At 45.7% G+C, this 16,745-nt stretch overlaps 1 protein-coding gene across 1 annotated transcript in view; it reads right to left on the bottom strand.

Moving 5' to 3' along the window:
* The window catches only part of LOC146183618 (cytochrome P450 4C1-like), a 102,458-nt gene that overhangs the window by 4,221 nt on the left and 81,492 nt on the right, over positions 1-16,745 (bottom strand). The window contains exons 9-10 of the mRNA XM_084608728.1: positions 16,414-16,480; positions 13,581-13,760 (exon numbers count right to left, since the gene is read on the bottom strand). Of these exons, the coding sequence (XP_084464854.1) occupies positions 13,581-13,760; positions 16,414-16,480 (247 nt within the window). The remainder of the gene's footprint in view (positions 1-13,580; positions 13,761-16,413; positions 16,481-16,745) is intronic.

Here is a 16,745-nt window from a genome sequence, read left to right as displayed (position 1 = left end):
GAAAGCTGATCCTGCAGTCGACGATAGCCGCGGCCACTCTCTCCACGCAGCGGTTAACCACTGGCTGCTTCATACCACCAAAAGCGAGGTGCAGTCCCTAAAGAACCTATTGTCCAGTCTATTTCCATTGACTAAACCTATTCCAAATGATCGAATGACTGCGAACTGGGAAATTAAATATTATATAGTACGGCTCCAGATATTAAGCCGCATGCAAGCAACAACACTGGTTCAAAACGCAGGTGCTTGTTTCAAGCAGTCCTTTTGCGAAATATTTAAGAGTTATTTGAGAATCGTCGTGTATATGTTTTAGTGGGGCGTGCGCCACATGCAATACATAGGAAACACCGACAGTTTCTTCCCAATTAATCTTAATAAGCACCACCCGCGTGACCGATGACATATATACTACCATATTTAAAATCACCTCAACCAAGGAGGGCATGAGTTGGATAAACTAAATGCTAGAACCTTACAAATCGGCTCTTCAAGCCCTCGTGATCGCGAACAATATGCCTCATACTTCATTGCTAAATTTAGTGCTGTACAAGTCGGCTTAAACAGGCATCTTTAGCTTACCCCACCATTACCTTTAACGCACTACCGTGAGTTCAAATGCGCATGCGCCACCTTGCACCGTAGAAGCGCGCCCGACAAGCTTCTAGCCGGCTTCAATCCGATACCGCAGTACTTGGAATCATATAAGCGATACACAAGCCAATGTTTCGTTGATGGCTGTGTCGTTTATCCTGTCTTTACATGATTTACCTTACCTTGATTAACGGCGAGGAAAAGATCAAAGACCTCAATATTGTTTTTCATTGTTGCGGAGTAGCTTTAGCATAGCACTGCTACAAAGGTAAAGACGATCTTGGTCCATCAGGGTTTCAGGCACTACATGGTTGTACTCGTAACTCTTATCTGAGGCACAGTAGATTACGAGCACTATCATGTACGACGCGCCACCCTGGCTGGCTCAGATGACCCTTTTGCAATGATTTTGAAAACAGGGGCAGTTAAGTCTGCGGGCTTGTCCCAGAAACGAAGTGTTCACCGCGGGTCCACTGTCGCGTGGGAGATTCGGAAGGGGCGGCCAAGGTCAACTGGCAGCTTGACTCGATTTTATTTATGACGGTTGCGCAGGTGGCGGCTCTTCGGAAGTGGTATAGTAACACATGGAAACGGGCGACGCCGTCGGTTCGGTCCGTTCCGATTCTCGGAAAATTCGCGCTTCGACCGTGCCGCGAAGGAGGCAAAACAGAGCAGTTAGAGAGCGCTGCGTAAGCGCAGTTGCGGGCTCGGTGCTAACTGCTCTGTCGGTTTCTCGCTTTGAGTGGAGAGGAAGCGGAGGCCATAAATCCCGAAACGCGGGGAAACACGGCCTGGGGAGAATGCGTGACAGAGGGAGCTGCTGTCGGTGTCTTCTATCATCGGTGCTGTTCATGCTTTATATGATAAACCTGGAACGGAGGATACAAGACAGTAACCTAAGTTTTAACCTGTCATATAGATTAGGTGGAAAGGCGGTAGAGCAGCGCCTCCCCGGTTTGATGTATGCAGACGATATTGTGCTGCTAGCTGAGAGTCGGGAAGAATTGCTAACTCTAGCTAAGTATTGCGGAGAGGAAGGGGACGCTCTAGGCTTCAGCTTCAGAGCAGTTAAGTCGGGTCTGATGATTTTCAACGGCTCAACTGATCAGGGTCTTAAAATACAAGGCCATGAAATACCTAGAGTAGCAGAATATAAATATCTGGGGGTATGGGTAAACGAAGGATTGTCATACATTGGAAAGCATGAGCAATCACTTAAGGCCAATGGGCGAAGGAATGCCGGGATAATGAAGCATAAGGCATTGTGGGGATACAAGAGGCATGAGGTTTTGAGGGATATTTGGAAAGGAATTATAGTGCCCGGACTTACCTAAAATTAGAGATACAGTCGACATTAGAAATAAATCAGAGATCCGTTGGACAATTAGCACTAGGTGCCCACGGCAAAACTACAAATGAGGCGGTACCGGGAGATATGGGCTGGGCATCTTTCAAAGTACAGGAAGCTCAGAGTAAAATATTATATGAGGAACGCCTGAGGAAATTGGACAGTAACAGATGGGCAGCTAAAGTATTTAAATACCTGTACTTAAAAAGCGTTGACTCACAATGGAGGAAAAGAACTAGGAAACTAACTAGTAAGTATGCTAGTCGCAAGGACGGAGAAATAAAGAGCATTAAGCAACAGGTGAAAAACACAGAAGGTAAATATTGGATAAATTAGATGGAAAAGAAACAGAGTGTGGAATTATACGAAAGTGGAAAATGCAGATTAGAAAGGAAGATTTCTTTGATAACTCAATAGGCAGTGCCCTAATTTTTGAAGCTAGATCAGGGTGCCTTAGAACACGCAGCTACAAAAAGAAATTTAACAATGGAGATGACGCATGTGCTGTATGTGGAAACTCAAGTGAAGCGGTTGACCATATTATACTCGAATGTAATGGTATCTATCCGGAAGTTGATGCAGGCGCAATCACTGTTCCTGAAGCTCTAGATAACAGTGGCCGGGTGAATAAACCGGCGGTGGAAACTAGCAAAAAACGACTGGAAAATTGGCGGCTTAAAAGCAGAGAAGTGACATAATGTTAGTAATGTAGGAACAAAAATTTAATAAATAGAATGATGGTTTAGTTAACCATTCTAAATCAATAATTCAGATATAGGGAGAAAAATGAGCATGATAGCTACTGCTACCACCCCGTTTCAAAGGGGACGCTCCTATATTCCATCCATTCATTTCATCTATCCATCCATCTCGGGAAGACGCCTGGACATGCGTCCCTTTGAAACCGCATTAGGAGATAGAAAGCGTGCAGAGTGGGTCAGAGAAATAACTCAAGTTACCGACATTCTAGTGGAAATTAAGAAGAAATGGACATGGGCAGGACATGTAGTGCGAAGAGAGGATAACCGATGGTCGCTGAGGGTAACAAACTGGATTCCAAGGGAAGGAAAGCGTAACAGGGGGCGGCAGAAAGTTAGGTGGGCGGATGAGATTAAGACGTTCGCAGGGGTCAAGTGGATGCAGCTAGCATAGAACCGGGTTAAGTGGAGAAATATGGGAGAGGCCTTCGCCCTGCAGCGGGTATAGTCAGGCTGATGATGATGATGATGATAATTATGAAACCGCCGTCCGCGCGCAACCGACCAAGTGCAGCGATCGGAATGTTTGGGCCTGAGGTGTGCGTGTGTGTGTTTATATGTGTGTGTATTAGAAGTGCAACCGTTGCCGTTGTTTATCTTTGGACTGCTTGGCACCTCTTGCATGAGTTTAGTGAAGATTTTTAAGAGAGCGCGTAAGACAAAGATGTGTGTTGCCTTGTGCATGTTTTGTGTTTGTTTTACTTAATATGCGTAAGAGACAGGCATATGTGGCGCAGAGATTGGCCAGCCAGTTTTAAAGCATTGCATGCTATTGGCCACATAGTTGCCTGTTGGTCATTGGTCTACGGACTAGACTAGATTTTGGAAATGGCGAAGGAAGCGAGCGTTTGAACAGTTGGGCTCAGAGTAGAGTTGGGTGCGGACGAGAGTCGATGGCAGAAGGGCTGTTTGAGGAGGGAGGCTAGGCTGACGGAGGTCTCAAAGTACTCCAGCCTAAAGTGTAGCAGAAGGCCAAAGCCTGATTCTGCTAGCCTCTGACCTCCGATCGTTCACAGATTTGCATTTAGCCCTCTATGTTTTGATGTCGCATCTGACGACGTTGATTTAAATAAGTTTTAAAATATGTAAATAAATGTGCACAGTCTGAGAAGGGAAGTTCTCATCTCCACACCGCAATGTGTCGCTGAGCCACGGACACAGCTGTGGTCACCAACACCACTCTGTATGAGCGAAGGCAGAAGAAAACAGCAAGAAATATCTGCCGTATAGTAAAGCCCATTCCCACGCCTTCGCACTTCATAAATTAACTGGGGCCCTATTCTAGACAATTTGCCATTTTGTTCAAATTATGACGTACGCATGACGTATGCAGCAGGACGATGCCAGGTTCCGTAAACGCACAATCGGGTTACGCATTCCGAAGGAAAATTAAAAAAAAAAACGCCATCATCTGCTACTATGCATTGGAACCGAGTCGCTCAGGTGAATTCCGCGATACGGACACCTTGAGCTGTGATGAGAGGTAGTGAAATATGTTGCGGCATTGGGGCTTCAGTGTATCATGACATATATGCAGTCGGACAGTCGGCAGCGGCTATGCACGGACATGCCGAGTGAGTTTACGAGAATGCGAGCAACATTACAGCTGAATAGCAAGAACGATAACAGGATATTCACAGTGCGCGGCTTGACGCAGAGCGCGAGTGGAAAGCGGCTTCTAATAAGCGTCACGACATCTCACATTCCCTTATCAGAGATATATGAATGCAAGAACTGAAACGTTCAAGGACCTTGTCGCAAATGGAAGGAATGGCATCTGGCAGTATATCTTTCCAAGGACGACGCTCATATTCAAAAAGTATCAACAGCATTAGCAACTGGTTGTGGAGCCTGCCTTTTTTGAGAAGCCGTGTTACGACTGGTCGATGCGTTGGATCGTGATGTTGCTGCTGCCGTTGGCCTGTAGATGCAAGCCCAAGATCCTGATGTTGCCTGTTCGAGGAATTGGATTTCCTTGCACCTGTAGGTTGATGTCAGGAAGTATATTTGAAGGGCGTCGTCCTGGGGAAGGGATGGTGATATACTCGGACTTTGTCGCCGAGCAAGTGAGGCCAACTGTACTTAGATAATCTCCAATCCGTTCGATCGCGGTCTGTAAAGTCTCTTCAATCTGGCCGTCACTGCCGCGCGTGATCCAAAGTGTGAGGTCGTCAGCATAAATGCTGTGATGCAGGTGGGGGATGTCGGCCAGTAGCTTCGGCACGCCTATCAGTGCGACGTTAAAAAGCATCGGCGACAGTACGGCGCCTTGCGGCGTGCCACGGTTTCCCGGAGAGATGATGGAAGGATCTCCAGTGCCGGCTTTAAGTTGCACTGTGCGGTCGGTGAGAAAGTTTCGGATGTACGCATACATGCGATGTCCAACACCGAGAGCTTGAAGTTGTTGAAGAATCGCTTCATGGAGGACGTTGTCGAGTGCCTTGGCAACATCGAAGTCGACGACGACTTTCGTGTCTAGTGTACGTCTCATGACTACCTGATGATGGAGAAGAAGCATAATGTCCGGGGCCGCTAAATAAGGGCGGAAGCCAAACATTGTGTCTGGGAGAAGATGGTTGTCTTCAAGGTATCGTGAGAGTCTGGTCTGGATAACGTGCTCCATCAGCTTCCCAACGCAGGACGTGAGAGAGATGGGACGGAGGTTGGCCAAGGTTGCTGGTTTGCCAGGCTTGGGGATGAGGACTAGATTGGCGCATTTCCACTCTTTAGGGATGGTACCGCTGGCCCAACATTCTTGAAAATAGTCGGTAAGAGCATGAATGGATGCGTCGTCTAGATTCCTAAGCATTTTATTTGAAATGCGGTCAGGGCCGGCCGCCGAAGTCGTCTTGAGGCGATTGAGTTCTGCTCGGACCTCCGCAAAAGTGATTGGAGCGTCTAGACAGAGATTGTCCGCGCCCTGATGGAAGGGGAGGTTGGTTGTTGGTTCAGGGCGGATGTAAGTATTTATAAGCTCTTGTTTGAGCTCGTCAGACGTGCCAGGATACTGGTGGAAGATTCGCTCGAGCTGTTGGCGTGTCTGGAGCTTGCCTCCTGCTGGGTCGAGTAAATGTCGAAGGAGGTTCCACGTCTTACGAGCGTTTGGAGTCTTGTTCATCTGGTCACATATGTTGTGCCAGCTCTGTCGAGTGAGTTATATCGCATAGTTCTCGATATTCGTATGTGCGCGCGCCAGTCTACGCCGGATATTGCGGTCCCATTTCCGAGTGGCAAGTAGAGCTTCGAGCGACTTCTTGCGCTCCCACAGATGGGCGTAATAGCGGTCGCAATGTGGGATACTGTCCTCTAACTCGACGGTTTGAGTGGCGTCGGCCACTTGTTTGACAATTTCGGTTGTCCACGCCTTGATATCAGTAATCGCGGGAGGTTTGTCCTGCTGTTTCTTGTGCGTCCGGAAGGAGTCCCAGTCAATCACCTGAGCCGGCCGCGTACATTGCCTGGTGGGTTCGTGTATTACGATTTCGAGTACGAAGTGATCACTCCCAAAGTTTTCGTGAGTGTGACACCAAGTCGCTTTAACTCCGGAGGTAGTAAAGGCAAGATTCGGCGTTGTATCACGCTGTAGGCCCGTACCGTGTCTAATGGGGTAGGACACGTCCGTGATAAGGGTCAGCTGGTGCGTATTCCAGTCATTCCAAAGGCGTCGACCTTTAGCAGAGTCATAGTGGTAGCCCCAAGCGCGGTGATGCGCATTAAAGTCACCAAGAATGAGGAGGGGTTGTCCCTGCGCCAGATGCTGGGCTTTGAGGAAAAGCGGACCGAAAATATAATTATGAGCTCGGGGAGGGCTGTAGACATTAATTATAAACAGACTAGTACAACGTTTACGCGAGGGTCGAGGTAATATTTCTGTGTCGGCATTGGTGGTGTAGAACACGGAAAGCAGCCGCAACAGGAGCGAGAAAGAGAGCAAATATGTGTAGAAAGTACACTCACTCAGTCGGTTAAAATTTCATGCTATAGGACGCGAAAGGCTCCTGCAATACGCGAAAGATTTCTTAGGAAACTGTGACGAAGAAGCTAGGGTAACGCCGCGTGCGCGTATTCCTCTTGTTAAAACGATAAAATGAAAAAGCAAGAAAGAGAGTCTATTTCATGACTGTATTAAAAAAAAAAAAGCAAGCGCAGCAAAACTTCAATTATCAACACCATATGATTACACCATATCCTCAAAACTTGCTGTGGAGCACGCATTTTTGTTTTGCGTCTCTCATAGCCTGTGTTGCCTTCGGACGCTAAGCCCAACAAACCCACCCAACACATATGCTTTTGTTTTTTGAAAAATAAGCAAACGGTAAGCCTGTATGCTTACCTGAGCGATAACTTACACGAAACACTTCAGATGTGGCAAGCAAACGTGCGCAATATATACGCACATCTATTGCTTTATTAAACTAAGAGAGGCTGTCAGTAATTTTGCTCGCTTTTTCCATCGTGGGAAGAAACACCTCTGAACTGAGCAATGGTCGCAGCGCGAAGTCCAACGTTTAAGGCAGTCATGGATGACTGCCACTACCTCTCTCTGCGACGTTCCTTGCATAGCCACCACACATGACCGATCGGCTAGTCGCACTCAGGAAGCGTCTAGGCAAGAGTTTAAAAGTATCGCTGTGCCCTCCGAAATTCTTCGTCTTGCGTAGCCCAACCACAGAGGCTGCCTCTATAGCTCAACCGCTTCAGCTAGCAGACCGCCATTGCTTATGACACCCTTTCAGTGCGTTCTGCAATTAAAACAAGATGTCTCAGCTTACTTCACCACCCAGAGTAATTGTCTACCAAACTGCGGTGAGCTAACAGCCGGATATAGACCTTTTCAAACTTTGATCATGGTTAGCGCCATGTGCCGCAAGCACGACGCGTAGCGGAAAAAAGGGGGCGCAACCGTCATGCTGGGTTGTGACCAAGGAGGTTAAAAAAAAAAAAACACTGCTTGAGCGGAGGAGACGCCCCTGAGCTGAAGCCACGCGCCGCCATGGCAAAGTTGTGGCGGTGGCTTCAGGATGTTGAGTGAAAAATGATTTCTTTGTGCGTTGCGTACGGCTGTACAAATCGAGCGAAAAAGGGCACCGGGATCACGTTTCACTTTTAAGTACAAATTTTTGATCATATTGAAAACGTATCTGTATTTCGCGGTGCATGCTGACAGCTCGTAATCTGCCCAAGTTTCCACGTCTGGCGGTCACAACTTTTTCTAAACAGGTTTTCATGTGCAAAGTATGTGGGAGCGGGCTGTCCGGCGGGAAAGTTGGCAGCCAAACGACGGAGATCATTTATGTTCGACGCACTTCATGGCAGATGGCTTCGACCGGTCATTGTAGTCATTAGCACTCATCGCTAAGTATTTTTATTCGTTTGCAATCAGTTGCGGTTATTCCACAGAAAGGTCCTCTGCCAAATCTACTATGTGGTATTAGATGTCAAAAGCAGCAAAATGTCAGACAACCAGTTCGGGAGCTCTGACTTCAGCTCGGGTGATGATTAAGGGAAGTATTAGCCTTGGATTTCCAGCCATAGCTGAAGTACGCATACTTCCGACTTCAACTGCTCTTGAGTGGTTACGGGTGCTCTGTGTGTGATTTCACTTCTTTGTTTCTGTTAGCTAATTTTCTGACAACCTACCCTTAGGTCTCAACAACAAGAGTAGATGTAGTGGCGTTTTCAGAAAATAAGCTTGTGCGAAGCTCCTTCAGTCAAAAGAGGGGTCTGACCGCCTAACTTTCATAAAAGAGCTCCTTTAGCGGATTTTCATTTGTGATGACAAACCTCATTTTATTCCACCACCCACCGCTATGTGCCGACCCTAAACTACTGCATTTCAAAAAGGCAAAACCTTCAAGCTGTGTTACCAGCAGAAAACATTTAATACGGTCCTTATGATAGCGCACAGTCCTACAAGATCGACTTCACTACGTAACATAAATTATTGTTTTTTTCTTTTTTCTTTTTTTCAAAACGAAGCTTCTCTGCTTTTTTTGGTGCTGTTAGAAAAATTAGTATGTCAGTCTTGCAATAACCCAAAAGAAAATTATATTTAGCCATTTAACACGGCTCTTAAGATAACTTGCATTCCTCGAAGATGGACTTCACATAGTAAAACTTATTATTTTTTGTTTCAAACATTAAGCTCGTTTGCATTGTATTGGTACAGTTAGGAAAGCTAGCATATTAAACTTGCAGCAACCACCGAATGAACTAAACGGTGACCACGGCTTACGAAAAACAGTTAAAAAAAAAATCTTGGAGATAGGAACGTCATATTCTAACTACTGAAAAATATATTTTAGCACATTTTACATATTCTCAATTATTTCTTTGTGGTCTTTTATTTCGATATTCCTGCCTTGGACTTTTTCCGCTGTTTCCTTTCAGAAAATTTGCAGAGAGAATGTGTTTTCAAGGGGTGTACAGAGTTATTGAAAATATTTTCTAAGTTCCTGGAAAATTGTTAAAATGCCTACGTTTTGCTAACAATTGCAGCATGTAAGCATGTACCAATTGCAGCATGTAATTGCAGCATGCAGCATGCAAATGTAAGGAAAGGGGCGTTCTGACACATCTCTAATTGTAGCATAGAAACACTTGTTAAGCTTAATACACTAGCTTCATACATTCAAATTTTGGTACTTCGTCAAATCACTCATTAAAGTGTTTCAGCTTCTCGTTAAGAATAATATTACTTGCGTGTAGAAAACAGAATTCAAGCAGCTGCAGTTTGGTGTCCGTTATACAAAAGCCGTTCAAATACTTTATTTATACATATTTTTAGAGACTCATCAGAATCGGTGCTTTCCTATTTCTCGGGCCCGAAAACGGTTAAATTCTATATCGCTCCCCATTTTCTAGAAATGCATTTCCCTTCCCATCAACCGTGCAGTCGTCTGTTACTTGGTTCTAATTTTTGACAATTGTACATGCCCTGGCAAGTTCCAAAACCACAGTTCTACTAGCATTCCCGCGCGGCATCTTGTACTGAGGGTGTCAAGGCCTCACACCTGATAAGTGTATGCTGTATTATTTCTCTCCTTTGCATCCATTTCCGCCAACTTTTTTTCTGCCCAGTCTTCGTCTTCATTCTCCCAACGCTACCCACGAAACGGAAATCACTGCCGTTAGAATCGTTGGAAGATTTTTTGTGTTCATTTAGTGCTAGCATATCCGTCCCATGGAGTTCTATCGTCGGCTTGTCCAGCATTTTTTCCGAGCGCTTTTTTATAGCGAGATCGACATTGGCCACAGTCTCGCCAATTTGCCCTGCTTGTCCACGCCTGTCCGTAAGAGCGAAGAAAACAGGAGTAAGAAGAAGAAGCAGTAGTCGTGGGAGGCGGTAGCTGGCAGCTGGCATGGTCAAGCACTAACTGGACGTATGGGGTTTCCTCACATTGCATTTGGCAGGAGCTGCCAACTCGGGCCTATCCTTTGATATGAGAGGGTGATATCACAATCCGCCTGCCAAAACCCTTGCACTCACGTTATCCCTAGGCCACACAGTCACGTTCATACGGCTTGGTTAAAGCAGGATATTATATGTTGGCCGGTAGCTTACGCTATCGCGTCATCGCGGAGGTCTTCGGACCCCCGCACGATAGAGGCTTTCGCCTCATCGCACTGTAGTGGTCAAAACTGCCTTGTATGGCATAAATAAAGCTGAAACCATAGATTAAAAGCTATGTACAAAAGCCATGTCTTTACTTTCAAGCCTAACGTATAGCCATGCAAATAGCTCTCGCGTAACTCCATGTTTAGCCACAAGCTAAACTACAGCTAATTTTGTTGTTTTTTTTTCAATGACCGCATTTCCTCTTTCAACGCTGCCTTGCTCTCATTTTCTTAGCGTTCTATTTTTTCTTTTTATTTCTATTCATTTCCCAGGCATAGAATTATTTTCTTTCATCTAGTATGGATACTGATCGGTATAAGCAGCTTTACGATTTTTACACACGTAGAATTGCATTCATTTGCTTCAAAATTTCCTCATAACAGGCCGTACTTCGAACGTCGAACATCCACTGTCACTATTAGTGTTTCCGTGCGCCTCTACAGTTGTACCTACCGATACCCTTCTGGTTTAGTTCAAGGGCAGAGGTTGCGGCACAACCTAAATGCACCATGGCGATGGCAAATGCCGAACCCGGTATCATAGTTCTATTCGCCAAATAATTCTTATTTCAAAACTTCGTACAGCTGCAACTGTAGGCTCATATTCTAGTGATGTCCAATATCGCCAACGTATCGGGCTATTGCTGCGACGGGGTCGTCGAGTGACCGCCTAAGCTGACCTCGTTCGCTCAAGCCCAGACTAAAAGCAGCACGATCGTGGTGCCCCAACGTCCTAGTCGCAGCTTTTTTTTTTTTTTTTTCTTGGGCTTACTTGGCGGCTCGGAAAAAAAGTGTCGTGAGGCTTTCCCTACCACAAATAATGGAATGGGAGTTTCTGAAGATGCTTTAAAACTTTGCAAATCTTATTCATTGCCTGAAAACAATACTATTCAGTGATTTTGAAAGAGTACGTTAATGAAGTAATAAATCAATTGCGTAACAAAAAAAAAAACATATGGTGTGCAGGACGGCAAGTAACTGTATGCAAAACTTTATCTCGCTTGCCTCAAAATATTTTGTTTTTGTAGCCCTCGGCTGAAGTGAGCTGAGGCATCCGGTACCTATACATAGATATGCCGACTGTTCCTTTTCTTAGAAGGTCCAAACTTTAAAAAAGGATAACTGACTTTATGGTAATTACAACCCTGGGGCTATATTGGGAGCTACGGAGGACACCAGGTAAGATGTAGAAGGCTTCAATTAGTTCGCTAATTAATGAAATACTTTTTAATTTGCCGTTTAGGGAGTAAGTTTTATTTAAGAATGGGAGGCTCGTTCTCCCAATAGCATAAAAAAGATTTTCTTCAAGAAAATTGTACCCGGAATTAAAAGCCCACAAATGAGACCCTGATAGGAGGTATCACCCAATAACACAGCGCCACCGCCGCGGCTGGCGTCGAGCACTCAGCCAATGCGCGCTTTGAGGTTGGACTGCAAACGCATTGACTAGGCATTGAACACCGACGAGACGGCTATAAGCGAGGCCGCCGTGGAAACGAAATTGACAACGAACCGCTGTGCCTGGCTCTCAGCTGATGCCAGCAGAGAGACAAAATCTCTGGGTGGAGCGATCTACGTCAAAGGCGCTGTGCTGCTGAGTGAAACGGCCTGTCTGGATGACATTTTTGGGGGTTGTAAGGCACGCTACATTTTTTGAAGAAAATTTTGTTAAAAAAAAAAAAATATATATATATATATATATATATATATATATATATATATATATATATATATATATATATATATATCGCGGTTATAGTACGTTCAGAAAGTCAAATTGGAACACTTAAATTACATCTATTTTGACGTTTCGATCGTAGCACGACCTTCCTCAAGAATGTATTTACAGCGCACTCAAGTGTCTGCTTAAATGTATGAGACACAATGACAGCGGAAGGAATGCAGGTAAAGGGGAAAGGAAGGGGGGAATTAACGAGAAAGGCAGAAAAAGAACAGAAACAAAAAGACATAGATGATCATTTCGTCGCCACCCGAGCACACAAAGGACGAGCACCACAGAGGAGCGGGCCTGTGCTACAGAAAGAAAACAAAACCAAGAAACAACAACCAGAGTGGGAGGTCAATAACCCAAGAGGGAGATGGGCGTCTCGATGGGTGTACGCGTTTGCTTTGAGTTGAGTGCAAGTATCCGCGGCGCCTTTGTACCGGTGTGGTGCAGCGCCACGACACAGGTGTAGCATGAGGCACACGGGAAAAAAAATGTGTGCGTGTGTGTGTGTGTGTGTGTGTGCGCGTGCGTGCGTGCGTGCGTGCGTGCGTGCGTGCGTGCGTGCGTGCGTGTGTGTGTGTGTGTGTGTGTGTGTGTGTGTGTGTGTGTGTGTGTGTGTGTGTGTGTGTGTGTGTGTGTGTGTGTGTGTGTGTGTGTGTGTGTGTGTGTGTGTGTGTGTGTGTGTGTGTGTGTGTGTGTGTGTGTGTGTGTGTGTGTGTGTGTGTGTGTGTGTGTGTGTGTGTGTGTGTGTGTGTGTGTGTGTGTGTGTGTGTGTGTGTGTGTGTGTGTGTGTGTGTGTGTGTGTGTGTGTGTGTGTGTGTGTGTGTGTGTGTGTGTGTGTGTGTGTGTGTGTGTGTGTGTGTGTGTGTGTGTGTGTGTGTGTGTGTGTGTGTGTGTGTGTGTGTGTGTGTGTGTGTGTGTGTGTGTGTGTGTGTGTGTGTGTGTGTGTGTGTGTGTGTGTGTGTGTGTGTGTGTGTGTGTGTGTGTGTGTGTGTGTGTGTGTGTGTGTGTGTGTGTGTGTGTGTGTGTGTGTGTGTGTGTGTGTGTGTGTGTGTGTGTGTGTGTGTGTGTGTGTGTGTGTGTGTGTGTGTGTGTGTGTGTGTGTGTGTGTGTGTGTGTGTGTGTGTGTGTGTGTGTGTGTGTGTGTGTGTGTGTGTGTGTGTGTGTGTGTGTGTGTGTGTGTGTGTGTGTGTGTGTGTGTGTGTGTGTGTGTGTGTGTGTGTGTGTGTGTGTGTGTGTGTGTGTGTGTGTGTGTGTGTGTGTGTGTGTGTGTGTGTGTGTGTGTGTGTGTGTGTGTGTGTGTGTGTGTGTGTGTGTGTGTGTGTGTGTGACATTTTATACGCTCACCACCTACTATACAAATATGCCTATATCACCTGAATTCAGGCGCATTGTTTATGGTCCAGTATGACTATTAGAAGCTGGCCAGAAAGTGGCAGCATGAATACAATAAATTTTTAGAGATAATAATGAATCACTACATCTATCAGCTTATTTAGGGCTTTTCTAACAATGTTGGACTGTTGCTAAGTCTTACCGATGCAGTTCTTGGCGCCAGCAGAGAAAGGTATGAATGCGTAGGGATGTCGTTTTTTGTCAGCTCCGTCAAGGAATCTGGCGGGAATGAATTCTTCGGGCTTTTCGAAGTGATTACTGTTCCTTTGGAGTCCAAAGATGTTGATAAAGACAGTGATTCCTTTTGGAATCAGTACTCCATCTGCAAAATAAAATAATGGAGCGCTCGCAAACTCAGCAAATCAGCATACAATGTTTTAGAATTCCTCATTCATGCAGCCCCCTTGGGCCACGGCTTTATTGTTCGACAACGTCGGGATTCAGCATTTATTATCAGCGAGGGATGTTCTCACTGCGTAATATTTGCAAGCGTATTCAAAAGTCTTATCAACCTGATTCGGGCGATGTGAATTACATGCAATGTTAATTGTGAACGATCTAAAATAATTGCAGTAATGAGTGTTATTTTTTTCTGTTACCGTGAACGCGTTCAGCATCCAGAAAAGCATCTGCCGTTTTCAAGTGATTTCGTCCTTTTATTAGGCTGATGCGAAATCTCCATACCGACTAAAGATTACAAATTTCTCGTAGGGTGAGCAAAGCTAAATGCATAGGAACAAAGCAAGGAACGAGGAAGTAGATTCCGAGAGATTATTTCTTGTCTAGAGTTCCTGCCATCTGCAGTGCCACACTTGAACACGCGCCAAGGAACGCCACGCGACAGGAGCGATGGTGTACCTTCCAAACGCACACTTGTCGGAGAAAGTGTGACAGATACTGCGCCGTCCCTTTCCTGTAGATCAATTATAATTATATGTAGCACTGTAACGAGCGCCGATATATGGCAAAAGATGAGAGGCAAATAATAGGAGCGGAAGGGTAGGCTTTCGCCATTCTACTCTTAAAATACAACTAAAAAGACTCTGTAAATTGCTTTTATTGCTCTCGCTAGTCTGCTCGACCTCCCAGTGCCCTTACAGAAAAGAACGGTTCAGCTCCGTTTCGAAGTTAATTCGGTGCAGCGTAGCCTTCGTGATCCACTTTGAAATCGCTGTCGATGCGTGGATATTACGAAATGAACAGGTGAAGGCGTCGCCTGCAGCTTGTTTTCGTTTTTTCTTCAAGCTTATAGACCAGAACGCAAAGGTTACATTCAACATAGCCATTTTTAGAGCACCCTAGCGCCATCTACAGGCACCGAAGCGAAACGAGGACTCTGGACAGCCAAAGGAGGCAACCACGTATATAAGTAGCGCTTGGCTTTTACTTCTCTTTGCAGTTTTCATGACTGGCTGCTCTTAACACGGTTGAAAGTGTATTTTAGCCTCACGGCGAGATTGTTCTGAACATTACGCGACGGTGGGGCAAGCACAGAGTTCACAAAGGGAGCGAATGGTTTGGTTAAGTGCATTACTTTTGTGCGCAAAAATACTGTGGCTGTTACTTTTCCTATTAATTTTGTGCACCCAATGTACTAGCAAAACCGTTGCAGTACGAATTATATCTTACCTTCGCGTGACGCCTGCAAATATCAGTCGCAGCCCGCACCTGACAGACAGGTGCAAGTGCGAGTAAACGCATGCATGTCTGATTTGCGCGACGATTCCCTCATGTCTCCGTTTTTGTTTAGTCAAATCCAGAAAACGAACTTAGCTTTAGATCACCGTGCTGGAGCTACGAAGAAGTGTTTGTTTGTTTTTTTGTTTATTACCGCCGCCGCCCCGGGAAGTCAGGAGGAATTTGATGACTTTTTAGTGCCGATTATCAAAACTGTACCGGAACGCCACGTCGCAACGGTGGTTAACGCGCGCGCGCGCGCACGCACGCACGCACGCACGCACGCACGCACGCACGCACGCACGCACGCACGCACGCACGCACGCACGCACGCACACACACACGTACAGATACACACACATTCCTTTGTAGCTAAAGCTCAGCTGGTCTAATGTTAATTCTCTCGTGTGCCCTGCTGAAGCAAAAATGGGGACATAAGGGAATCAGCTCGCAAATGAGACGTGTTTACTGGCACTGACATTGCGCCTGTTTGTGAGGTGCGGGCTGCGACAGATTTTCGCAGACACCACGCGGTGGTAAAATAGATTGCGTACTGCCAGGCTTTGCTAGTACACGGCTTATTATTTGGCGTACAAATCAAATCGGAAAAGTCAGAGGCACAGTATTTTTGCATTTAAAGGTACCATGCAATCACCCGAACAATTCCCTCCTTTTTTGACGTTGTTCTTGCACCTGCCATCACGAGATGTGTGCAGAGCAGTCTTGCAATGAGACTGAAATTCGCTTTCGACGAATGACGAGCAGGCAGTCACAAAAATTTCAAAAAGATGTAAAAGTGCCAGCGCTACATATGCCCGTGGCCGCCTCGTTTGGCACTCCACAGCCGTCGCTCTGTGTTTCGCTGCGGCACATATACATGGCGCTGCAGCGCTCTCATAATGGAGGCGATCAATTTATCCTCCGTGTTCTCGTCTATAAAAGCTCCGTCTTCGATGACAGTATCTGTTTTTTTCTTACAGCGGCGGACCCTATTGACGCAAATAAAACTGCAATTTGTTCTGCCCAGATATTATCTCATTATTACGTGGCATGAATGACAGACCTTCGAGCATTTTTCGAGCACACAGCGAAAAGAAGTACATAAATTTCACCACATGACGTAATTAGGTGCGTATTCGTCATATAAAACAAAACTTACACATTTACTTTGCGCATAGGGAAAATTTTGTCTAATTGACTTTTTTCAAGCTCATCGTTCAATCTTTGCAGTCAACACGAGGCGTTAGAAGCTTTATGCCGAGTCAATAAACAGAAAAAAGGGGGTCATTACAACTTACCAAGTGTAATACTCTCGTCCAGAACTCTCCCTATGAATGGTATAGGTGGGAATAGACGCATGGCCTCCTGGAAGGCCAAATGAGAATCACGAGATATGAGGATGCCTTCTTAAAATCAATAACTTAGTTAAAATTAGTAGCAACCAAAGCATGTACTGCAAGGGGAGATGAGTGGTGGATCGATTTTTATAACGCAGTGGGTGCCTGGAGAGGGGAAGTTTGAAGGAGGCCGCGGTGTCACGTATGCGGCCAAGGTTATGGAGCTTGCCAGGTTAAGCTTAGCACAGCTCGTGCAGGAGGGAGTTAGCTGAAGTGCTATGGTAGATTCTTTT

This window comes from Amblyomma maculatum, chromosome 7 (assembly GCF_055883805.1).
Source record: "Amblyomma maculatum isolate TAMU_Amacu chromosome 7, ASM5588380v1, whole genome shotgun sequence".
Classification (NCBI taxonomy): domain Eukaryota; kingdom Metazoa; phylum Arthropoda; class Arachnida; order Ixodida; family Ixodidae; genus Amblyomma; species Amblyomma maculatum.
The sequence above is the reverse complement of the archived record's forward strand: the minus strand, read 5'-3'. Positions and strand labels throughout refer to the sequence as shown.